The following is a 27,004-nucleotide window of genomic DNA, read 5'->3' as shown; positions in this document are numbered from 1 at the left end:
ATATCCAGTATGGAACAAGAAATTCGGTGCATTCTTCATCAAAACAATGCTTTACTAACACCGCACGTGTTTTCGCTGGATATTAAAATATACTAAAGATATGGAAATTTGGATCGTACCATTTCGGAAAGATTATCTGCAGAACCCCAGCTTTTCATGCGGGTAAGGCGTTTTCCACTGGTCAGTGCTGCAGCTGTTTTCCTCACTTTGCTATTCAGTGAGCCAATTCTAATAAAACCTTGTTCTTTATCATTCAATCGAACTAGAAGAAATAGAAAATCATACTTAAATACATCTATATACTTATCATGTAATTTTTAATGGACAAAAAAAAAGAGATTACAAATGAGTTTAATTTTAAATTAAACATTTAAATTTCCAAAAAAAAAAAAAAAAAAAAAAGAGAGAGAGAGAGAGTAAATATTTACGCAAAATTATAAAACTCGAAACCGTGAAATTTATTTGTTTACAGTAATGTTTAAATTTATAAAGCATGATGCCATTTTCAACATAAAACGATAAAAAAGAAAAAAATCCACGTAGCACATTTTCGTACATTTCTATTGCTAAAAATACATATATGTACTACTCAATGAAAAGGACTGTCTGAACTATATAAAATCTTCTTTTTTTTAACTCTTTTATCAGAAATGCAATTTTGAGATAATCGAGAATCATGGAGACTATTTAATTGCATATGATATTTCAATGATATTCTTTCGGTATTGTGAAAGTATGAGTAGGATGATTGTAGAAGTGAATTACGTCTCCGATCTACAAAGGGGAAAATGAACCTGCCAATTCATTAACCAACTTTCCCCGTGCTACTGACGTATGTATTTTGATCGTGAAAGTAAAAGTTTTTTTTTTTTTTTTTTTTTTTTTTGTCGAAGCGATAAAATATGGCGAAAATGGATGATAAGGTAAGATAATACAAAAGTAGTTTTTTTTTTACTCTTTTATTTAAAATAGTTAATTGACTGTGAAAATAATGTCTAAGTTCACAAAGAGTACAAAAAATGAAACAAAATAATTACATCTCTGACTCTGACTTATTATTATTATTATTCAGTCTTGTCTTGTTCGCTATAACTTCACATGTTGGATTTTTATTCAAATAGGATATTTAAACAAAATCCATCCGTTTAAATTAATAGAAAGATGGACGAATTTTATCTGCAACTTAACATTAAGCGGCTGATGAAATTCCCGACGATGTAACTGTTTAACACACAGAGAATGAGTGTGTTAGTGTGTGTGGATGTGTCAAACAGTACATACATAGCGAGTATTAACATGCGCATCTCCCGGTTTATTTGTTATTTCTTTTTCTTTTTAGCTGCAATGTCTATCACATCGTGGCGACATTCTGTTATACATCTTCATTGTTTATTGATAACTTCCTTCTTAGTTATCAATAAACAGTGAAGTTTTAAACCTTCTTTAAAACGATGTAAGTTTTAAACCTTCTTTAAAACATACATCGCCAAACGCCCCCCCCCCCCAAAAAAAAGGCCCAACCCAACACAGCACACTCGTAAAATAATGAAATTAAAGTCATGAAGTAAAATACATTATATATGTGAATGCATTGTATTCTAATAAATTACGGACCATATAATCTTTAATATGTAAATAATGATAATGAATGGCATACAAAACAATGTGCAGTGCATATAGCAGGCACGAATTGTTCATTAATATCTGGTATAACAAGTCCTATATGTGTCACGCATATCACAATGCATATATATTATAATTAATAATATATTATACTATGTAATATACTAGATAAATGTTGTATGTTATATGTATCATAATACATTGGGTATGCATGTTCTATGTATAAGATAAGAAAAAAATAAATAAATGTTAATATAACACATGCAGCAAGAAATGTATATACCATAAAACAATTAATAGTATAGCATATATATAACAAGTAAAATATAGCTACATATTATGGAGAAAAACTCAATGATTAAATAACAAAGAGCTGTTACAATAACGCAATACATATTGGAGATATAGAACGAATGTCTGCAAGTTAGAAAGAAGATGTAAATATTTAATCCACCCCAAGTGTATAGCTGTCGGAATAGAAATGACTGATGTCAAACAATGTATAATATGTATGTATATATGTATATAGAAATATATGGGTATGTATATATATGTATATGAATATATATGGTAAGGATATATTATTAAATGTGCCATTAGCAAAGATGTGTTACAATAACGCAATGTATATTAATTGTATAAAATTAATGCCTGCATATTCGAATGCAGATGTAAATATGTAACCCACCAGCTGTATAGCTGTGGGAATAGAAATGAATGATGTAAAGTGTAAAAATAACATGCAAATACAAGAAATAGTAGAAATATAGAACTAATGTAATTGGTTAGTAACATATATGAAAACAGATATATCTAAAATATTATGTTTTAAAAAAAAAAGGGAAAAAATGTTAAGTGACATGTTAATATGAAGTAAAAAAAATGTACTTGCAAATTGATATTGTCAACATATTAGAATAATATGTAAACAACAACAACAACCATGCTATGTAAATATTGTACATAGATTGTAAATATTTGTATATAGTTCCGAATATACATAGCATGTTGATTATACAAATAAAAGCTCAGTTGGTATGGACAAAACTGTTTGGTCAGATAGTCCTGGGTTCGATTCCCGTGCATGATGAGAGGAACCTTTATCTGGTCTCTCTCGACTAAAGGTGAGTTAGCCAGTCTCCTACGGAGGTAGGGGATTTTTTCAACTTAAAAAACGGAAACTCCGTTTTTTTTGTCCCTTAGAACAGGCAAACCGGCTCCGTGAACACACACACACACGAATCTACACTCACAAATATTCAACCCCCATGAGGGGGCTCAACTCGTCCCAATAGGGATAAGGAAGGAAATTCCATACGAATAAATAAACTGCAGCTCTTAATTAATAAAAATTTTAAAGGATTGTGAATACGTTTCTTTCTATATTTTATGGAAAGTTTTTTTTGGGGGAGGGGGATGCGTTCTTATCCAATTTTGGATATGGGTGGCATGTCCCAATCACCTTTCACTTAAAATTCAGCTGCAACACTCGTTCTCCCCCCCCCCTCCAGTGCTGAAGGGTGGATACTATTGTCTTCTACTGTTCTTCCTTATTCCCTATAGGATAACTCGACAAAACAGCGCCATAAAAACGTATAATATTTGTTTTTATGGCGCAATGAAAAGATAACAAAACGCTATGTGGGATATATTAAGCGTTAACAAGAATTGTTGATATAATACTGCAGAATACATTTAAAACTTTTAAATTATACTATTTAAGCCAACGAGATTGATTATGGTCATTAATCATGACATGGAGAATGTAATATTTCTCCTAAAGAAGACTGATAGATTTAGATGTTTGATGCAAGAAAACGTAGTCTCATTATAGATCACGTGTTTTAGCAACGCAAAGCATAAAAGCAAATCTCACAATACGCAAAAGTTACTCTGAAAGGCGTGATGATTGCTAGAAATAATGATTAATGAAGGAAAGAAGGGGGAAAATTAGATTACTGTAGATTTAGAAATCAGACGTAGAAAAAAATCATCGCGCAAGTGGAAGACATTAGAAATATTAAAATAAATTTTAATAAATTATTTTAGATGTCTATATTGAAACATTAATGTAATACTGCTTACAGTAATACAGTACGATAACAGGCCAAGCACAAATCCGAAGGTCACATATATAGAAGAGTTCGAGTTCGCAGTTTGAAATTATTCTTCAGAATGAGGCAACATGAATCGACTGGATCTATTCATTGAGGCATCTTACATCAAGTATACGGAATTTTGTCAACTACTATTCGTACAAAAAAAGATTACGGAATTTGAACTTGAACTAGATCAATGGAACATTGTCTCGTATTTGAGTTACTGTGTCTAGTCGGAGCATGCTAGAAAAGAATTAGGTCTACAAAAAAAAAAAAAAAAAGTTAGATCAACTTGTTTTATTGTTAATATTTATAGCGTTGTGTGCTTTGGGTTCATTAGAAACTGTCATAATAAATGCAACCTCACAAATTGGCATAACAAAAAGATAAATGTAGGACCCAGTTACATGATGGATACCATTCCTTATTCGGGTGTAAACAGAGGGTTTGGGATGTACCATGACACAAATTAGAGACATTTGTAAATGATCATGTGAGGGGTTTAAATCGGAAAGAAACAGTGATTGTTAAGGGCACACAATGTACACGATATTGCAAAAATTATATGTACAGCTAAATATTTCACAAACTCTTTATTTTCACAGAACCTTAATACAACATTGACCATACAAAGATAAATGCCAATCTTCTAAGTAGATCTTCCACTGAATGTTGATAAATAAATAAAATGGATGCTGGTATGTTTGGCCGATTCTTCCACTAAAATGGCAATCAGTTTTTGTACTAAAGTTACATGTGTTGATTTCTCCAGCAACCAACATTTTGACTCTTCCAAAAAGGCTGAAATAGGGATTCACGCTGGCCAGTCACATTTCCTCAAACCATGTTGTCAGTTTCTTGCAACATAATGAGTGTATCATACTAATACTCGACTATATTCATTTACCACAGAGATTAATGAAGACCAAATGCCACAGCAATAGGTTTCAATCCAAACCATTGTAAACATCTTAACAGCGTAACTCCACTGCTACCACATCAAACAGCTAAAAAATAACGTTCTTCTGACGAGTACAGAGCTCAAAAACGTTCATATGATTTGAAAAGTATCAGATTCGCCACCTCTGGTCACAGTTTTCAAATTTGTCACTGCGGCTCTAGGGAATACACGCACGTACCCTTTTAACAATTCCATTCCTTTCCATCATCCCTAATGTTCCGCTCGACAATTTCTTTTTGCGGTTTTATCTTTTAATGACGACAGTTATGGTTCATGTCGGATGCTATAATTGTGCTACAATTCACAGGAGCTGCAGATGGATAATTATGTCGGCCTATGATATACCTAGCTAAAAGTCGTCTAATTCTAAAGCACTTCCCTCTCGCTTCCAATCATATACACACATTTATAAGCATTTGGTGTGCATATCTTGCCTTTATATCTTGCTATGCTACGTGTTTGTTATTGGAACTCCATATTAGGAGAAAAATAGAGATGTCTGTATAATTTTTGTAATCTAGTATAAATATTCGTTTATAAATTGAAACCGACTGTACAGATTTGCTCAAATTACTGACGATATTCACCGAAAATTATGGGTACTTAGTCCTCGAAAGTTTCCATTGACTAATATTAATATGTCTTTTAATAAGGCTGGCATGCTACTGTTGGATAACATTAAATTATACAGCTCCATTCTTTATCAAAACCACAGAGATTATTCTTTTAAACGAAGCGAGGTACGTTATTTTTGAACTTGGTTCACTTTTCAGCTTTTACTTATGTTTCATACATAAGACAACACATGAAATATTTAGAATGTATTATAAATGGAGTTTATCCGATCCATTGTTACACCGTACGGTATTATACCTTTTTTTTTATAAGTTAAATAATTACACAAATACACAATTAAGTGATTAAAGGATTAATAATGTTAGTTGTAATTGTCTTAATGCTGTAAGTCTCCGTATTATCTCACTCAGTATCGATGCTGGTTGGTCGGAAAGATCCTGGATCCCAGTCCAGGCAAGAACGCGAAGAACTTATTGTTTATCATTATTATTATTATTATTTGAAGGCGAGTTTATACGTCTCATACGACGGTGGAAGGGTTTTTCCCCTCCCGGAAATCAGAGTTTTCATCTATAAATCAGGCAAATCGACCTAAACACTGCAAACCACAGACGTGCAGTTACAAAACATGAAAACAGAAAACCTATTTGGAAGCTTGGAATTATAATATTCTTATTCTTTATTTTATTCAACGAAGAAAAAATAAAATAAATATTCCATATATGAGCCTGTCTAGATTGAGCTATTCAGTTTATATTGAAAAGGAATAAATACTTAAGAAATTCTATAATATAAGAGAATAAAAATGAAAAACCAAGCTCTAATCTCCATTACAAAGAAACAATGAACATATTCCAGTCTTGATATCACGAATAATAATAAACACATTAAGTTGGAAAAGTGAGTTGAATACCGTACATTGTCTCATACCAGCCTGGTTGGAAGAATGGATAGCGATTCAGCACAATCAAAAGAGGGGATGTGGGTTTGAATCCCACTATGATAGGTATGTTGATGAATGTCTTTAGGTCGGAGATTATTTTCGTCACTCAATGTGAGATTATTATTGCGTTGCTTACTAGAATCTGAAACAGCTTGAACTCGTTCCACGTTTAGTCTCTAGACTAGGTTTCTGGATTATTTGACTCTCATTCCATTCTCTATAACGATGTAAGATATTTCCAAGCTTTCCACAAACCCACATCCAGACACGAGCCAGTTAGTGATCAGCGTTTATTTTATTTGCATAATTTTCGTCTTTTTAATATTTTAAATCTTAGAATTTTTATTCCTGTTGCGTAATTCGAGTTATAATTTGTCTGCTACTTCATTTCTGAGTTGAACAAACTGTTTAGCATTATCGTTAATTCGTGATGCTTTATAATTCAAAGGCTACATATGTTGTGCTTTGCCATGACCACAACAACAACAAAACTGCATTTACCATTCTTAAAAATGATGGGCACGACGGGAGCTTGTTCAGTAGTAGGTAGCAGCAAATATTTACTCTTTCCAACAGAAGCACAGCAGTAAATATTGTCTATAGAAAACTTCGATCAAAAAGAAATTGTCACATAAAACAATAATAAACATACAAGTCAATCACAAACTTATCAATCCTGGTGAAGAACATGTAGCCTACCCACTGGTACTTGATACACAGATCAACAAGACTTTTGGTAACATCTTATATTAATTTTCATGCTAGTTGCAGATTTGTCCTTAAATTTGTGTCACGTTACAGTTTATAAGAAAACATACGTATATGATAATCATTGCTTACTACATGTTTGGCAGAATTAGTGTGTAGCGGGTGTTGGCAGCATTGAAGAATAGAGGGAAATTAGGAGTGTGATATCATAATGTACATGCTGGCATTGATAACGTCTTTCTGTTAATATGTGAGACAGAGAAAGGAAAAAACAGTTTGTGGATTTGTCAGACAATTTTTGTTGTGCGCTAATTATAACAAAATCACAATATCATTTATAACAAAGATGATCAAGGACGCTATTATTTGCATTTTGGTTGTCATTTAGAAGATCAAGATATCATTTTGCTCTATGTATACTATATAAGTTCTATGAAAACATAACGAAACAGATGAAAGAAACGAAAAGCTTACCGTGTATCACCACCACCACCATGTTCTGGTGTAATCACGAGGAATTTTATTTAATAAAAGTTGGGTTTTTGAGGAAAAGAGAAAAAACAAGAGAATCCAAACATGACTGGATAGGATCACTGTTTCATCATATCTAAACCAGGTCAGTGCAAATAGCGGCCAGCAATTATCTAAATGAACAACTATTCTTCATACGACCAGCATCGGCAGTCGGCTCTCATTTTTAAGGTTAGGTTGGTTGGAACCCAAAGCAGCTAAAAGAGCGGTATATTTTGTCTATTAAAGAAGTATATTATTGTGGCAGGTTCTGCTATTTTGTAGCTTGAAAAATATCCTTCCAACCAGTATGCAACTAGTTAATTCACCTTCAGGTGACGCGCACTTATAAGGTTATTATGGTGGTAATCAAGCGAAATCACTAACACGTGAATTATTATTTATCGATTTGCAGAAATTCTTACTGGATGATACACTAACATGAGGATAGATTACGATTACCCTGTCCAATATCGTGTTGAGTCAACTATCGTATGCTTATACTTGCTAAATGTAATGATGTCGATGTACTACTCGTAGATCTGTAGCCATGATCTTTATAAGGCTCCGTTCAGGATTGGAGAATGAGGAGGAAGGTACAGTGACGACACGTCTCACAGTAAGTTCCAGAACATTCCATAGATTTTCGAATGATGTGAGTTCGGTGGATTCACCTATTATCAAATATGGATGCTCCTAGACCCAATTCCTTATGTTGTAGGTCCAGTATCATGGCGCATTATCGTTCTGGAAGTCTGCCTGAAAACAAATGCGACTCGATCCAGTGATTACTGGATCGGTTGGATTGTTGTGAACTTCGGACGAAACAACTAAGGCTACGAGGAAATGTATTGTTTGTTAATTGAAGCAGTTAACACATACAAGAAACTACTTAGGTCAGTGTTCTTCTGGCCGGTGTGCGAAATGACAAAACCCTCTTCCACCTTGTATGAGACCAGCTAACTCACTTTCAGACGAAAAGGCCTAAGAAAGATTTTTCGGTTCTAAATGAGATTTGAACCCACGTCTTTTCAATCAAATGGCATCATCGATACTGACTAAGCTACGAAGGCTCCATCAGCCGGTACATCACCCCGATCATACGTTAGTCAATATGTAATAGGGGAACTGTAATTTTAACCAGAAAAAATACTCTTTACCGTGATACTATATGTCTCTCCCGGCTTGGAGAATATAAACCACGCATTAGTAGTCCATCGACTTGTGTTGTCCCTGCCACATGCGTAGTGCAATAGAAACCACGACTCGTCGAACCAGCACAACTTTTACCCTTGTAGTGTCCAATCAATGTGATACTGACGCCATGGCAAACGTTTCTGAAGAAAACATGAGATTTTGGCTCTACTTGTAGAGTCCCATAAGTGAGTGCAAACGTGTGGTGCATCGTCATATGAGATGGTGTTTGTTCTTGAACCTCCTATGGAGCATTAGGTTGTGAATTGTTCATTGATCTGTACGAGCATTGCATTTCTCTTTCACCAAGAGAATCCACTTTCCGAAATTGCGACTCACCAGACCAGCATCTAACTCGATTTCATTGGTGGAAATTGATTTCGCCTGGCTGGAGCCATGTACAACCATTCATATACTTTAGCCATGGGTAAAGAGCATCGAACAAGGAGTGCCATATCCGAGATGGAGATATAAGCACTAAATCCCCTTATCGAATTCTATGATATCGTTGGTTTACACAAAATTTAATCAAACAACTTATGCTAGCATCTGGTGTTACCCTTACCTTAATACTGCAGACTGTGTGCCACCTTGGATAGATGTTTTGTCAGTGTTTCTTGTCCATCATCATTATTATTTTTTTGTTTATATTTGTTTTTGTTCCTTGATTAAACTGTTGTAAATCATTCTTAAGTAGATAGCATTATACCTAGAGAGCCTGTGGAGGTTTCCTCCCGGAAACTGGTTTTTCATTCCGCAACAGCGCAAAATGGCCAGGAAAACAATTTTTGACACAAACAATATATATATATATACACACACACACAAGAATAAGACTAACCACCTTATTCTAAATCCAGGAATTTTTATTATGTATTATATACGACACTTGATTGTATATAGTTGTTTGTCGATTATGGTTCACGCAGGTATAACAGCTGACGCATCTTATATTACGTGAAACGTCTCCATTTTTCTCTTCCTGTAACCACCCTGGATATCGACTCTGTTTTACTTCTTGACGTGTATCAATGGCAGATACGGTGTGTTATATCAGTACATGTAAGCTACATGGTAGAATAATACGAAGTCAAATATGAGATCTTAACTTATAGAACACTTAATTGGAAATAGAAAGAATGTGTTTACAGTTGCTTCATTTTGGATTCTGAACTTCTGTTTTGTGTATCTAAATATTATTTTTACAAATTTTTATTCAAGGATATATGATGAGGCAAGCAAGAACTGGATGGTTTTCGGAGAAGAGACTCAACCTTGCAAAATGATGATTAAAGTAGACTAAGAAAAGAGGCAAATTATTTTGTGTCACCTCCGCTGCCGTTAAGACAAATCAGTTATATTTGGTGTAAAACAAAAAACGATTGCATACCAAACAGAATGTAAGTAAGAACAGTATGTAAAAAAAAGATGGAAAGTAAGAATTTCTCTCGAAAGTCGCGCAAGATCTGAATTCTCTTGATCCCATTACTATTATCGGTATTCTAAAAATGCTAATGTAATGAAGCTATTCTTAAGTTTGAACTAGCACGAAGCAGACATGTTTTTTTGTATTTTTTTTTGTAATATTTCGAAATCATAATTGATGCTATACATGCTTCTTTGTAATGCACTCAGGACATTTATGCTTCGGTAAATGTCACCAAAACCTAGATCTTCAAAAAAAAAAAAAAAAAAAACTTCCCATTTCGTCCAAGACACGAATAACCTTTTATAGACTTTCTTTTTTAGCTTAAGGTGTGTTTGTTATTCTCAACGGAGATAGATTTTCCTCTCATATAGCGAGTTTTTCACTCTACAAAACAGGAAAAATTAGCCACAATTAGTAGACATAACCGAAGTCCTAAACAAAAAGCTGAGAACAACACAACATCGCATGGAGAGAAGTATGCTAAAAATAACATTAAAAGATAGGAAGTCAAATACCTGGATAAGATCTCAAACAGGTATCATGGATATTGTAAAATGCATTAAACAGGCTAAGTGGAGATGGGCTGGCCATATTGCCAGATGCAGTGGCGGGAGATGGACTAGAAAAACAACAGAATGGAGACTAATGGATGGAGCAAGACAAAGAGGAAGACCGAGAAGAAGGTGGAGAGATGAACTGGAACAAATTGCAAGAGTGAGGTGGATGGGAGAGGCAGAAAACCGAGTGACCTGGAAAATCATGGGGGAGACCTTCGTCCAGCAGTGGACAGAACCAAAAGGTTAAAGTAGACATAACAGAGCCGCATAATTGTAGTTATTTAGCAGTATTACAACAATCCACTGAATACTGATGTTATACGCAATTAGTGGTGGTTTGTGATCATAACAATTATATATACTTTATGAATGAAATTCAACTACACGTTTAAAATGAAGACGAATCAAAAGCAAGTTGGTCAAGCGAAACATGACATTCATAAACAATACATTATTTACTTTATATACTGCACTTCAAATAGAGGGCAGACAGCAAGGCTCATGTTTACAGTTTGCTTTCACAAAGATCCCGTTAGCTAATTAGAGGTGGGACATAAAGAATCATTGGAGATTTGTTGGATAAACTTCGTTAACGACATCTTTCCATTGAGTTTTGCTTTGAATTTGATGTAACTTAAGCAAATTGGATTTTTTTTTCTTTTCTAATGTCAAGGTAATTTGTCTCTAAGATAGTTTCAAGAAATGCATCGTTCATTTATGCGCTAGTGGGCACATGAACAAAATCAGCTGCCAACCTCTAATATTCCGATAGTTTGGAGGTCACACGGACTACCAGCTGTCCTTGGCAATTCCATGAATTGCCAAGGACAGCTGGCAATTATGAAATTATAAAAATTTCATGGCAATTATGAAAGGAAACCTGAACATTCAGGGTTCAAGGTTAATGATCTAGGTTATCCAGCCCTTTGGCGAAGTCAAAATTGCCGGTCAAGAAACCAAACAAGGCAATAATTAGGCAGATCAATAGTAGTTCAAACATACTCAGAAAAATAACGAATGTTATTTTATATATATCCTCTAGATGCTCTGCATCTAAGGCTGAATTTGGGTAGCATAAGCTTCAGATTTTACAGATATTTCCAGGCATTTATTCTTCGTGGGATTATTACTATGTACGAGTCGAATTCCCTTAAAGAAATTAAAGCTGTTCACCTCACGAACTGTCTCTTGGAATGCTGGTTATTTCTCCTGAACACAATTCCGCAAGATAATATACCTTTTTCTTTCTTTCTTTCTTTCTTTTTTTTTTTTTACAGAATATATATACTCAGTATTATGAGAAGGAAAAAAAAACTTAGATCAATATATAGGTACATTCACTGCTTTACAAGATCCAAATGTAAGAAATTATGATATACATATAGTTATATATGATGATATATAATAACGGAGCTGACAAAAGATCAATTTTGAAAGAAAAAAAAGCTGTTGTTAGGAAACTAATCATGAAATATGAGTTGTATTGAACATAATATTTAGTATACCCCTGGTACTACATCAAAAATGATGAAGAGAATTGATGTTTTTTATGTATACATGATGCTGCAAAAAGAATCTATAATACATAACTCTAAGTTACATCACTAGATCGCTTCAATATTCCTACTGATTGGTCCACACCGCCATTTGTTTTGCTAGAGGCTTTGCGATCTCTCTCACCTACGAGACTGATTAAAAAACAGTTAAGTGTATTCGTATACCATTCCTTTGAAAACGTTTCTAGATTGTTTCCCACACTATTTTTATTGCTGGATTTCCTTATATCCCTTTTTTTGTGGTTAACAATAATTCACATCTTCCTTGCATCCCACTATTTTGAGTCACAATTCAAAATCAAAGAAGCACGTATTCTAAGCTCAGTATTTCTCAATCCCGCTAAAGACACCTTCAAAAATCTGAAGAAGGCTTAAAATGATTAAATGTAATTTTGTTTTTGATGTTTATAACTTTCCACATTCTATTATTTCCACAAATAATTAAAATCGCATCCTTATTGGGAGAAAGGATAACAAAATTGGGGCATATTGCTTCATAAATAAGAAACAAACATTTACAAAAATAGCCTTTTTTATTAGATGGTCACATAATTAAAATGGTATTGTTACTCTACTATTCTTTTTTTTTTTTTTTTTTTTTTTGCGAGGGGGGAGGGAGATTTGTATGTGCAACTGTAATTTAGTTCTATGTTTGAATGAACGCTAACAGAAATATTGAGAAATTAAATTATATGTAATTAAAATACATGTAAGATACTAAGTTACGAGTGTTGCTATATGCAGATGTTTCCATGGTTCGGGTATTTAGAAGACATATTTCTATTAAACTGTATTTTAATTAAGAAGACCTTCCAAATTAAATTTAGTCGATTCCTCGGGCTATTCGTCGTAATTTCATTTTCTTACTTCTCTTGACGATCTCCTGATTATATTCGAATGTAGTCGTGAAAAACTACTCATGCTTTGTTAATTTTTTTATTTTGATTGTCTCAAAAGCTCTCGTTTTGGATATTATATATAAAAAAAAACTTGAAGTGACTTAAATTTTGATATTATCGACTGGTATCAGAAACTGTATGGATAAGACTTTTTTTTTTTTTTATGGCAACAACAGCAATTCTACTTGGCAGAATATAATTTAAGTATAGAGTATTTATTTTGTTCATAATTTTTCTTATCGGTTTAAAGAACAAACGGAGCATTTTTAACAATACTGGAAAAGAAAGACCAAATTCGTTGCTGATCTTCAAAGAATAATTGCTACTGTGGATGATGAAAGATGGTGCTTGGAAAACATTGGAATTCACCCACTTTGCAGCAAGCTTTTAAACGAGTTTCCTTGAATCTGTAACGTTTTCACGAAGTTTTCATTGGTTTGCTAACATTCGATGGCATGCGTGGTTTCGCAATTCGGAAGTAATCACGGTGGAAAAATTTCGGATTCCATCCCTACCGTATTAGAGAAACATTTATAGGAATTTTTCAACTAAATGTGACTTAGTCGGTCTTACAGAAAAATAGAATCTCGATTTTTCTTCTCGCATGTTATGAGAAGTTACCATAGAATACATGCAATGTTCACGAGTAGCATCTGTCTCATCGCCTTAGCTGTTCTGACGTACGACCAACGTCACCGTGGTCCAGGTTTTGAAAGTCTGAATGTCACAAAGAAGAAACGAATTCGTAAAGCAATATTTTCAAAACATATAGACATTTCATAATAATATTTACTTAAACATTTTCTTAATGACCAGTTCAAGTCATTATGAAATTTCTAATAACGTACAGTCAATTATTGTAGTCCCAAATAATAGATATTTGGCTTTAAAAAAAAAATAAATTAAATTAAATTAAAAAAAAAACTTTCAAAAGTTTGCAATAACTGATGCAATTTGCAATAACTATTTTAAACAAGAACAAGATACCAGAGTGAGTGTAAATTTAAAGTTTAAAATCAAATACTGTAATGTTTCGCATGAAATTATAACTTTTTATTTGAATATGTTCAGAAAAATACGCATATTTTACGTTTTTAAGTGTGTTTTTTTATTCTAGATAAAGAAAGAAATCTCAGATTTGGATTGTTTATTGCGACTTTTTGTTCATTTACAAATTTAAATATAAATAAATGCAAAACAAACTTAAAATTCATAACATAATTAAAATAAACTTGACAAAGCAGGATTCGGTGGTTTCGAGATTTACATGACATAAAATAGCCAATTAACAAATGAGGTTTAACTGAAAGTAAAATTTAACAAATCATATAACATAATTAATAAATAAACTTAATCACGGCAATTAAAAATAATAAATTTTAATGACTAGTAAAATATTGCAAAGCTATTCTTCCCACTTCAAAAATAAATAAATAAATAAAATAACGTAATTACAATCTGCATTCAATTAGATTCGGAATAACCTTGGAGGTTTTCTCAAAGTTAAAATGTCACCTTAAATCATCCAAAAGCATCATTCAAACAAAATCGAAGCAAAAAATAATAATAAAATAAATAATAATGATTTCTGCATCAAGATTGGGAAATTTAAGTGGGTATAGCTACTAATACAAGATTTCAGATTTAAAATAAATAAAAAAATAATATAACGCATAAATGATGGCGCTTAGCCTATCACTGTTTTAAAAGGTTTGGCACACTAGTTACAAAGGTGTGTTCGTAGGATGGGAGGTCCAATCATCTCAATTCCAAATCCCACTGTGAGATATCACACATCACTTCTGCCGATGTGTGGTGATATTCCAAACAACGCAAATGCAAAAATCGGATTCGTTTTTTTAGGAAAAATCCGTTACCAACTAACAAAACCAGTCGAGATGGTTTCATTCCATCATTCAAATTTATATGCATCAAAACAATTTACTAGTTACAGAATAGGGCTTTGTAAAATTTTTATTACAATAATAAACGTACGCTTACCTATGGAACAATGATAATCCTAAGGAATAGAAATGTTAAGAAAAATGAACGTCGTAAAAATAAATAAATAAATGGCATCACTGTTAAAATCGATGTTATCGAGAAAAAAAAAGTTATGTTAATAAGACAAAATTTAAAGAAAGTTTTGTATTGCGAGAGAGTGAAAAAAAAAAGCTGTTCTAATATAACAGAGATTTATTTTACTGGTGCAGTTTGATATTCTGATATTCCCATTTAATACTCACAGACGGGTGTCAGAGATACTCCGCGATACTTGTACATCGCCATTATGTTATAAATCTATTAGAAGCTAAACCTATCTTTATTATTTTTTACTGACGTCTGACGCTTTCCGATCATCTTCGGTATCATCAGAGCTATAAATTTGCCAGTGTGCTTGGTGGCAGGTTGTTACAATGAGGAATGGGATTTGTCAGCTTACTCAGTTTCCGAATTTCAACAGCAGGCTTAGATGACAGTAATATGCTATAAAACTTGCTGTTTTCTTCAGGCATGAAATTTAGAAAAGGGAGAGATGGCCTTCGATATTATTCTTTCTTTCTTCTCATTTTCCATAACCAAAGAAAATTTAGATAATATTTTATGTAGAACTGAGTGGGATAGCAAATCTCAATAACTTACTTTCCATTAATACATTAGACCGAACCAATGTCCTATTACGGCCAAGGAATTTATCTTCGATAAAATGCATTCTTGCCAGGTAAGGGAGATTAATACCAACACCATAGTCCACCATGTCTGTCAATCTGGTGTGTATTTTCGTGCCAGTTAGCAAGGGCTATGAACAGGGCTGGAATTGACTACCACCCATGTGTGTGAAATTGGGCTAACACATCTCCAGTTGGAAAGCCCTTTATAAATGTTCTTCGAATTTATCTAGACAAGATTCGAATCCGGTTCTTTCAGAAGGTCACTTGGTCTTATGACTGCACTACGGAAGCGATGTCCAATAAATTAAAAGGCGCAATTAATTTTAGGGATGCATCACTGGAGGTACGGATTTCATTCTTGTATATACTTCAGCATAGTTCCTCAAAAGAATATTGTAACTTATCTAAGAAGATGAGGAAGAGCGTGTCACATTCTGGAGTGCTGCAAGTTTTAAAATGCAGCAGCTAACAGTAACATTCATTCATTTTCTGGATTATAAAAAGACTCGTGTAATTCTACTGCCCAATACTAGCGACTACATTTTTTATGATCTTTTAGATGAAAAAGGAATGAACACTTTCGAGCTCATGAGGCCTTATCAAGAATCACTTAACTAGCATGAGGAAAAAAAAAAAACTGCTCTTCCAAAATTTAAGAAGCTATGGCGAAGAAGTTCGAGTACAGTTGGAAAACAGGAATGTGGAAGAAAGTGGCATAATCCCTAATCATATACGGATTTGGGAGTGGGGGGTGGGTTATGTTACATAACCTAGAAGATATCTATTCAAGAACAAGAACTTATATAACAGATTAGTATAAGTACCAGAAACATTCGACTAATCTCAGAATAACTAAATAAATTATATATCACTACGACTTAAGAAGTAAGAAAAGTCGGATACAATGATAAAAAGGTATTGTACATAGCATATCATATCATTCTTATATAGTCTGACATCAAATGTTATTAAAATAATCTGAACCTAAAGATTCTTGTTGTGCCCTAGATATAAAACTTTTTTTTTTTGGGGGGGGGGTAATTTTGACAATAAAAATAATCCCACTGAAACTAAAGTGGAGATCCTAATCACCAAATTTCAACAGATTTTATTCAGCCACAGAACAAATAGAAATGATTATCTTTATGTCAAAAAAAAAAAAAAAAAAAAAAAAATGTCAAGTAACATTCCGAATGCCAAATTTCATTTAAGTACATTCAACCAAGATCTACCGCTTTTCAAACATTTTATCACAGTTTGCTCCTACAAATATGAAATGAAATACTAAGTAATAAGACTGATTTTTTTTTCTGACTTTTTTGGTTTCTATTCTACTAACTTCCGTAGCACAGCTGGAGGAAATGCACACCTTTTAATTAGATTAGAAATATCCAAGTTCAAATTCCGGTGAGAATTATTTTTTTTTTTTCCCAACAGAGAAAGAGTTACAGGTGATAGGGTTTCTTGGTTTTGTATCCCGAAGCTAATAAACCGGAACCGGCACGCATGTAGATACTTCGGCCCTTAGTTGCCTAAGAGGAGGAAAAATTTTTATTTGTGATGTCTAACCTTTTGCATCTTGAATTTATCAAAATAAGAAGCTTCATCTTTGCCAAGATGATAACGCTTATGCAATACCACAAAAGACGTCCCTTGTGTTAAATCACTGCTAATTTAAGGTGGAGGAAGTACATGTCTCGCTAACAAAGGCCAAAAAATAAAATAAAAAATAAAAATAATAATTATATTTGGTTGTCGAAATATATTTAACATGATAATATTAAAATGCTATTTTAACATCAATGTTTACATAAAGCTTCTGAAGATTGCAGACAGAAGGTCCTAGCCAGTGAAGGATTGGCTGGAAGGACATGGATTAGAATCTCACGAAGAATCTGTATAAGGGATTTTCAACTAAAAATGAGTTAGCTGGCCTCATACATCGGTGAGAAGGTTTTTCCCTCGCGGGTTTTTCATCCCTTAAAACAAACAAACCAACCCGAGAATATTATTATATGACACCTCCAGGGAGTCCACAGTCTCATCGAGGGCACCTGCTCTACAACTCTCCACCAACCGCAACCACTTTCATCATCCATACTAACGCCATCTACCGTCAACCACCATCACTAGTATTTTCGCAGGCGACCACAAACATCCATGCCCACGGCGGGATTCGAACCTGCAGCCTTTTGGCTGGAGAGAGGATACGCTAACCAAGCCTGCGGAATCTACAGATAAAATTGCATTACACCCAACAGCAATATATATTGGTTTAATAACATAGGGTAGTACTTGTTCGTATGGGCTCTCCACATGAGGTAAATAAAATAACTGAATTCTAAAATATCATATATATCTTTTATTATCCGTGATAATAATAAAAAAAAAACTTGTTCTAAAAGCAGCTGTTTTTGTTATAAAAATTCGGATGTCCAATGCATTGGGACATGCGTCATCACAGCGTGAACTAACAGATGAAAACATGAGAAAAGATTTAATTATGTTAATGAACTTAAAAACTTAATCCTAAAGTTGTATTTTATTACAAGAAAAAAACAACGTCAATAAAAAAAAAATCTTAAATAGATCAAAATTTGCAGATTTCATTAGTTAAATAAATCACACTCAGAATTTCAATCGATGACTGTAATATTCAACGAAGTTCCAAAGTTCAATGGCGTATCACTGACTCTTCTATTTAACCATACCGCTGTACACAATTTTTATAAATAAGACAAATTTTTGTAATAAATGAATACGCAATAAAACAATACCTCACACAGTCCGTGATAATATATTTTCATACGAATCCCGTTACGTCTAGATAAATCTATATTTCCACACCACATCATCCAATAAATAAATGCGAAGTTTTCAAACATAATATATAAACCATATTTAGACTATATGAAATAATGCTTGGGTGAAAACTAAATATCAACAAGTGTTCAATAAATATCAACAAATGCTTGATTTAAAAGGCGTATCAGTGACGTCTATGCAAGTGGTTTAACAAGATTTCCATTTATTTCGCTGGATAACAACAAAACAAAAATCTTCTCTAAACAGAACTGGCCGTCCACCTATTCCTGAAGCAAGTCAGGGATAGCTCGTCATCGTCTCCTAGAAATACAGAAAAGGACATACTTGTGAGAAGAAAGAAACATTCTAAACAGAATGACATACAAATGACTATGGCATGCTGATAGATGCATTTGTTCCTAAACTTCCATGGACTGCCTCAGTGCTATACGCAAAACATCAAGATACGGAATCAAGAAAATTATTTCGTAGTATTTTCAGGTGCTGGAACTATTAAGAATTTCATATACTACTACTACTACTATAAATGTTCAATACATCCAACTGTTTAAGCAGCAAGCTTGTTATTTGACTTGCATGCATATCAGACTTTATACTGCATCAAAAGAAGTTACAAGAAAAGCCAAAACGTTAAAGAGAAAAAAAAAAAAAAAAAAACTAAAGGCAATATAATAATTGTGTGGAAGAATAAGACATGTCCTAACTTACTCTGAAAGGCATCATACTTACTGGATAAGGAAACAAATCTAAACACGTCTTCTTAGTTTTTCTGTAGAAAATACGTCTCTTACAGCCGAGGAGTAAACATATTGTCTTGGCTTTTTGAATTACATTCCTGAACAACGATGTCATCAGATTTTTATATTCAGAAGGGATCAAATCCTTCGAGCTTTACAGAGGAATGTGGCACAAATCTACGAACGGATGGAAAGATTCAAAAGAGAAATGGAAATCTGCTATTGCGGTAAAATGCAGGGGAACGCTGTCCACAGTTCCATTGCATCATGGCAATGTTGGCTTCATTCTGCTGATCAAAAATGAAATAATTCAAAAACTTACATCTGCAATTCTTCACTCACTCCACAGTCCGGACTTTTCCTAAACGTTTTTCATATGATGACAAAGTCAAATAAGCAGTGTATACCTCTATGTAGGTACAATCGGTATGTTCTTAGATGGTATTAAGAAGTTCATGGACCGAATTAACAGATGTATTTAAAAAAGGGATTAAATTACAAATAAACTTTGCATGTTTTACACTTTCGTTCAAGAAAAGTAAAATTCCATTTAATTTTCGATTTTTATCTCGAAGAGGACAGACTTATGCGTCAGATTTATTGTGACAATATTCATTGCGATCCATCCCTTCACCGCTTCCGTGGTCTTCCATTTTTCTATTAGTTAATGTGTTTTTTTTTTTCATTATTTTTTTCTGTTTGTTATCCATTCATTTACTGATTGTAAAGCACGCACATTTTTCTTAACAGTTTCATTTCCGTAGTGTTACTTTTTTAACTGTTTCAACTTAACAGTTGTTTCAGGTGAGTTAAAACTGGTACTATCTACATTTCTGTCTTGATTACAATATTTAGATTCATTTGTATATATCCGTTTAAAAATCCAAACATTTTCTTTGCCTTAATCGACTGCTCTTTTACATTATCTTCCAGCATTCTGTTAAGACATACGCGAAGAGCGTATGCTTTTCCAAAACGCTGTGGAACATTAAGTACGCTGTTAACAAGCCAACGAATAGGAAAGAGGATTTTGGATGCAGCAGACTGATCAAATTTCGCTGTTCACGTTGAACTAAAATATTTCATTCATCGAGAATTTTTTCCATGGGAAATCCCACTCACGCCACTTAGAAGGGAAGAATACAAATGAAATAAAACATGGATAATTCGATATTTATTAAAAACATTTAGTTCTTTAGATTATTATTTTTCGTCTCTTAAACAACCAATCTTTTTCAAATTTTTAAAATTCACAGTTTAGTATACGTAAGGAAAATTTGAAGTAAGTCATGGTTATTATCTAAAATTCTAGATCATGGCAAGTCCAGTAATTGCACTGGAAAACTGACTTTCTCACTTTTTTTTAACCCTAGAATATTAATGAGTAATCGTTAAAAAAAATGTTATCTTTTAAAAAAAAATGAAACTTCTGATTCCGAAAAATGCAATTCTGCATGAGTCACCACTTCCATAAGTAGACTGGTGTATTCCTCGGTAGAAATGCTATTCGACGAGGAGCAGAGACGATGTTTTATGGGAATTAAAATACAATGCAACAGTGAAAACGTCAAGAAATGTTTTCTGTTGTGAACATAGCTATTGATGTTACCAATGTACTAGTTATATAATCAAGCAAGACTCGTCAACATCAAGCAACATCAAAGGAATTTGGAACTGAAAACTACGGAATGACAAATAAACGATAGAGAAATAAAAGTAATAAGAAAAATCATTTTCCAGGGGATTACGTCAATGTCAGAAATTAGACAAACTACTAGAGATTTCTACAGCAAAAACTCAAAATGATTTTGTGCCTATTTCGAAAAGGAAAAAAAAATAACTGCTTAAATTAAATTTTAGAAATTTCTGATATAAACACGCAGTCAGTTTTTTTTTTAGTCAGTATGTAATAATAAGTCAGCGCGGTTAGCCTAGTGGCTTTGCGCTTCGCGACCATATGCCTGGGCAAGGAGTGTCCTAGGTTCGATTCCCTTCGACGAGGTGAGGAGCTTAAGAATCTTCCTCAGCCATAGTCAAGTTAGCCGGTCTTGGGCGTGGACAGCAGGGTTTTTCATCCCGCAAGCAGGCAAACCGAACCCGTGAACACACAGGCTACAGTCATAGAAATACGGCAAGGAAGGCAACTGGAAACCACCTTGCGTCATTATCTCCGGGTTGTAGCTGATTACAAGGGAGATAATGCATACAATACTTCATCCTGATTGAAACTAGAAGTGAAATGCAATTTTTACATTCCAATTTCTGGAATGCAAAATGATATGTTTTCCATATCACTTTGCTTTTAACTGCCCACGTTTTAATGTATATTAATAATAAAAGTACACATTAAGAACAAAACCAGTGAGAAAACGCCATGCATTTAATCATTAAAAAAAAAAGTTATTCTGTTTATAAAACCCACTCACCATTTGTTCTAGGTGTATTTCTAGCAAGCTCTGGGAAAACCGATATAAAATCTGGAAATAAAAATGTTTCTATAATTACAGTAAAAAGTCCATGTTTCCATTTTTCATTATAAATAGCAAAATAATGACAATACATGATCATTCCAATTACTTTTGTGTACTTAGATTATCACAGGATTAACTAAAGCATCATGAAGGGCCACGCATTTTATCTCTTCATTTGTGTATCCTAAGGTTAGTTTGTCTATTTGCAACAAAAACTGTTTCCTACTAACACAACTTCAGTTGTAAAAACAAAGTGAAAAAAAAAAGGTTGGGGTACTTTAGGGAGGATTCAAGCGTACGTATATCAACATAGAAGTATTCCTCAAAAAGTAATCTTCTGATTCCCTATATGAAATCTGAGTTTTCTTTTAGCAATTCATTCCCCCCCCCCCTTTTTTTTCACTTGCGCACGCAACACACACACATATTTCGCATTTTGAAAAGCGCATATCTGATTCTAAACATCACATACACTAACGACAGAATAGTCCATTGAAGCAGAAAAACTGTGTAGCTTGGCAGAATATTAACTTTTTCTGGCTGACAACAGGAAATTTTACAAGATCCTGAAACTGTGCAAGTTCAATATCGAGATTACACTACGAAACAAATAATAATAGCAAGTATCTGTCTCACTAGATTACACCCACTAAAAGTTATTTCAGCGCAAAAGTTTCATTATCCTCAACCTTAATGGGATGATAATGCCAGTGATTATATATCTTAACTTGGAAAAAAAAAAAAAAATTCGCCAGGCTCCATATTTTATATTATTCATCTACGTTTAGTTCCTGCTGCTATATTTGGTATTTAAACCATCACTACGTTGCTTACTGAAGCGGCATAAATTATATTTGTTCTCCATTCTTCAGAGCAGGACTTCCACCTTATCTAAACACGATCCATCTACCTGTTCATAATACTAATAATGCGAGACGTTTCGAACTTTTAATTTGGAAACGACAACAGCAAAGGAAAAAAAAATTCAAAACGTATTTATTAAACTAAAAACTGTGTCTTTCTCTTTAATGGAAGGTGAAAAAGTGGGACAGGGAATTTTCCGTTTAGAGAGTACTCAATCCCCTGGATCACTGCAGGGATGATACAGTAAGCGTTCCCAATAAAGAAATCAGGATCAAACAATGCATTATTATTTTTTAGGCGATGACACATCATTTGTATGTTTTCTCTTGATTTCAGGTAAATGTCATAAAGGGTTCGTAATTAAGGCCCAAGCAACAAAACTATGATATTATATTAACAAATATTATATCTGTTAATTGCGTGTATTTTTAGCCAGTCTGTTTTAATTTGGATGTGTTTGCGGGATGAAAAGTCGAGTATTTATGATGAGAGAAATCCTGTCATCTCCGTAAGACTATCTAACTCATTTCAAACTGAAAGAACTCTTATAAAGGTTTTACCTACAAGAGTTTTTTCAACAAAACCAAGTCCTTTTCAACTAAAGGGAAAAGAGTGAAAGTTTATTACGGATGAAAGATCAGCTGAAAATTATTAGCATCTGGTTATTAATTATCATCGAGATATCTGGCCAAAACGGGGGGGGGGAAAATACGTATATTTTCAGTTAAAGCTCAAGATTAAAATATTTTAACCTTTGATAACGTAAAGCATAATATTAGTTGATATAAAATAACTGCAAGTTTCTTAAAACATATGATTAAAATGACTGTAAAAATCGCGAGTTTCCATATCTCATTTGGTAATGATGATGCCTTTTGGCTGAAAGATCTGGATATCTCTTTTGAAAGGCGAAAAAATGCAAAACGGTGTACTCTGAATCCATTTCGAACCACTGTCACACAAGGAAGTGTACAGGAATTTTTATTATTTCAAATATGTTTAGGCATATTTGTTGGTTGTATTGGATTTAGCTGGATAAATTGCGTGTGTTCTTCTGGCCGTTTGCTGTTTTGTGGAATGAAATTCCCGAATTTCAGGGAGGGGAAAGCCCGTTATCTCCCCTTCAGTTGAAAATACCTCATACAGGCTCTTCGCGTCCTAGACAGGATTCGGGCTCAGGTCTTTCCAGCCAAATAGCATCATCGCTGAGACCTATTTGAAAGAATGAATCTGGACACTCAGCAGATCGGAATCATTGGCCCATTAATTTTATTATGTCGTTCTTCAAAAGAGAGGATTCGAATAAAAAAAAAAATTATTTACAAACGTATTCTTACTTTTCAACACGGAAGTAAGTGTCACGCTTAGTGGAAGAAATTCAACTGGCATAGTGAGCAAACATTTAAGAAAACTTCTATTTCAGATTTCGAGTATTCACAGCCGATGACAGAGCCTTGCGCAGTGTTATTACCCAAATACTGAAACATAGTCAATGTCTAAATCGAAAAACAGCATCTGGTTCCACAGATTGTAAGATTGTAATTTTATTTGGGAACAAAGTAAGACACTGTGAACACATAATTTACATTTTGTTGATGCACGAATCAGCAGAACATTAGAAACGGTGGCAAGAGGAAAGACTAGCGAAAGGTATAAACGAAAAACAAAACAGGAGGCATTAGAATGATAAGTGCTAGAGGATAAAACTATTTCATTAACATGCGTTATGTCCATTAAACAATGATTTAAAACTTTAAATTTATGAGATTAAATGGCATCGACAGGAATAATATCATAGTATATAAACATACACAATTTTCCGTAATAACTGATAATTTTTCTAATTTAGGAATGTTTGCATAATAATATTAATTAAAAAAAAAGTCCTTGGTTATGTGAAACGAAAGACAGTACTTTCGTTTCTCAGTACTTAAAGGACAGAAGAAACTGTCCTTTAAGTACTGAGAAAAGAGTCGCTTGGATAGATAAGAATGCATCCTTTATCGATGAATTTTTAAGATATTTTCTTATTTCTATTTTATATTCAGATAAGTTTCAAAAATATTCACTTAGAGAGATCTCGCATAAGAATTTTTAAAGAAATACGTGTATCTATGGAAGCGTTAATCACATTTCTCCTTTCTTTTCTTTTCTTTCCTTTTTTTTTATATTTTTTATCAGTAGGTATATCATGCAGCATAATTTATGTGCGTCTCTTTCCTGTTCTATTTTTTGTTGTTATGAGAAAACAGAATGCCTGCCTTCTATAATAACATCCACTATATAATCTACACATACTAGATATCAATTTTGAAAGTTCATTTTTCATACAACTTATGATATTTTTATCGAATGATCAGCGTTTCTTAAATTAATTATTTTAAGAATTTAATTCATTTTCGAACCTCCGTAGCATGCGCCCAAGACAACTATCGGTAAGAGGAAAAGCGCGAATATGCAACATATATTTATCCTCTCACCTCTGGTATAAAGTAAACATCCCGTACCATGGGCAATGGGCAGACAAGATCCACAGGCTGTGCGCCACCTACATCTGGGGCTCTCGGTACGAACCGATGAGGAGAACAACACTCTTTCACGGATTAGAAGCCGGAAGTCTAGGTCTACTTAATATCCACTTAAAAACAATTATCAATAAAGCGAAGACCACAGAAGCAAACACGAAGTCATACCACGGATATGCAATAGCAATCCTACAGAAATGCCTTCCACACAGAATAATCAGCACTATGCCAGAGATTCGTTCCCAGGATGTTTACAGAGATGGCAGAGGGATACGCATATGTGACAGAGCGCATCAGCAATGAAACCTTAATAAGTCAAAAAACAAAAGCAACATACTACAAACTAAGCAGAACAACCTTTCCCATACCACAACATAGAGAATTAAGAAGAGGACAAATCACACTCAGTCCGGTATTAAACGATGTCTTCAAGCTCCCAATACATCCAAGGTATAAAACCTTCTTCTTTAAAGTGCACCATGCCTGCCTGCCTGCCAACCAAGATGTGGATAGTGGCTAAAGGTATACCTCTTGAAGGGCATGCAGCATGTCAGTTTTGCCAGGAACCGGAAACACTATACCACCTAATGATATATTGCAAAGAAGCAGAAGTAACTTGGAAAGCCGTATGGTTTCCTGAAATCCAACTAATCAACGAGGAAATATTCTGGCTAAAAGGAAAACATATAAACAGGGTGCAAACAATTGTTCTAATCCTAACGATGTACGCAATTTGGGCACACAGGTGCGACCAAGCGTATGGATGAGAAGACAGTCCGGGAACCATATTGAAACTACATCTCTACATCCAGGAAGAGATCACCAATTCACTCCAACCTTACATCAGAAGAACCCTCCAACCAACAACAGAACGACACCTTCATCATTCCCTAGTGGAAATGAGGCAAATCTAAAGTAAAATCGGAAGGATACTAACTCTCCACCTCCATCAGAGGAAACAGCGACTGAGTCACTTGGAACAGATCTCCTACCGCAGGAAAAAGAGTGTTCTCCTACTTCAATACAAACAGCGAACTCAGTGTTACAAGTTTAACTGAAAAAAAAAAAAAAAAAAAACTATCAGGAAAATTACAAGACGCCGATTTTTATGTAACATACGTGAAAGCTTTGTATGTCATTATTATAACAGCCACTTGTAATATAATAGAAGAAATTCTGTAAATGATTGCATATGAATGTTATTTCACTGTACAGGTGGTATATATAATTCATTGTGTAGAATATACAGTTTGTTAAATGTATAATAAGTTATATATATATATATATATAAGAAAAGAAAAAAAAAAGCGAACAAAGCGGAAAGAGTATCTTAAACCCAAATGAGAGAGAGAGAGAAAAAAGCGGAACAAAGCGGTCCCGTGAACACACATTTTAAGAGAACAGTAATGTAACAACTACATTATGACATGATGATATAACGATTGTATTTCGATATATATATAATTCATTACGATGTAAATAATTGCCAAAGTTGATAATAAAATTGCTAAAAAAAAAAAAAACTCAGTCGGTATAGACGAAGCCCTTTGGTCGGAAAGAGCTGGGTTCGATTCCCGTCGGTGACATGAGGAACCTTTATCTGGTCTCTTTCAACTAAAGATAAGTTAACCGGTCTCAAACGGAGGTAGAAGTTTTTTTCTCCAAGTAACTTAGGTTTTTCATCCCTCAAAACAGGCAAAGGGGTCCCGTGAACACACATAGCTACAGTCATAAATATACTTACGGCAAGGAAGGCAACGGGAAACCACCTTGCTTCGTAATCATCTCCCTGGTATTGTAGCATATGGCTACCCCCATCAGCCCACAGGCTGAAGGGAAAAATGCATACAATAC

The 27,004-nt window shown here is 33.9% G+C and overlaps 1 protein-coding gene across 2 annotated transcripts in view; it reads right to left on the bottom strand.

Annotated features, from left to right (window-relative positions):
- The window catches only part of LOC150110184 (uncharacterized), a 50,573-nt gene that overhangs the window by 5,359 nt on the left and 18,210 nt on the right, over positions 1-27,004 (bottom strand). The window contains exons 3-4 of one of the 2 annotated variants that reach the window (XM_090391944.1): positions 21,717-21,767; positions 120-262 (exon numbers count right to left, since the gene is read on the bottom strand). In XM_090391944.1, coding sequence (XP_090248070.1) covers positions 120-262; positions 21,717-21,767 — 194 coding nt within the window. The remainder of the gene's footprint in view (positions 1-119; positions 263-21,716; positions 21,768-27,004) is intronic. The other variant, XM_090391953.1, reaches the window with a different exon arrangement.

The sequence above is a fragment of the Typopeltis vanoorti genome, chromosome 1 (assembly GCF_054136105.1).
Source record: "Typopeltis vanoorti isolate ZY-2024b chromosome 1, IOZ_Tvanoo_1.0, whole genome shotgun sequence".
Taxonomy (NCBI): Eukaryota; Metazoa; Arthropoda; class Arachnida; order Uropygi; family Thelyphonidae; genus Typopeltis; species Typopeltis vanoorti.
This window is presented reverse-complemented; position numbering and strand designations above follow the sequence as displayed.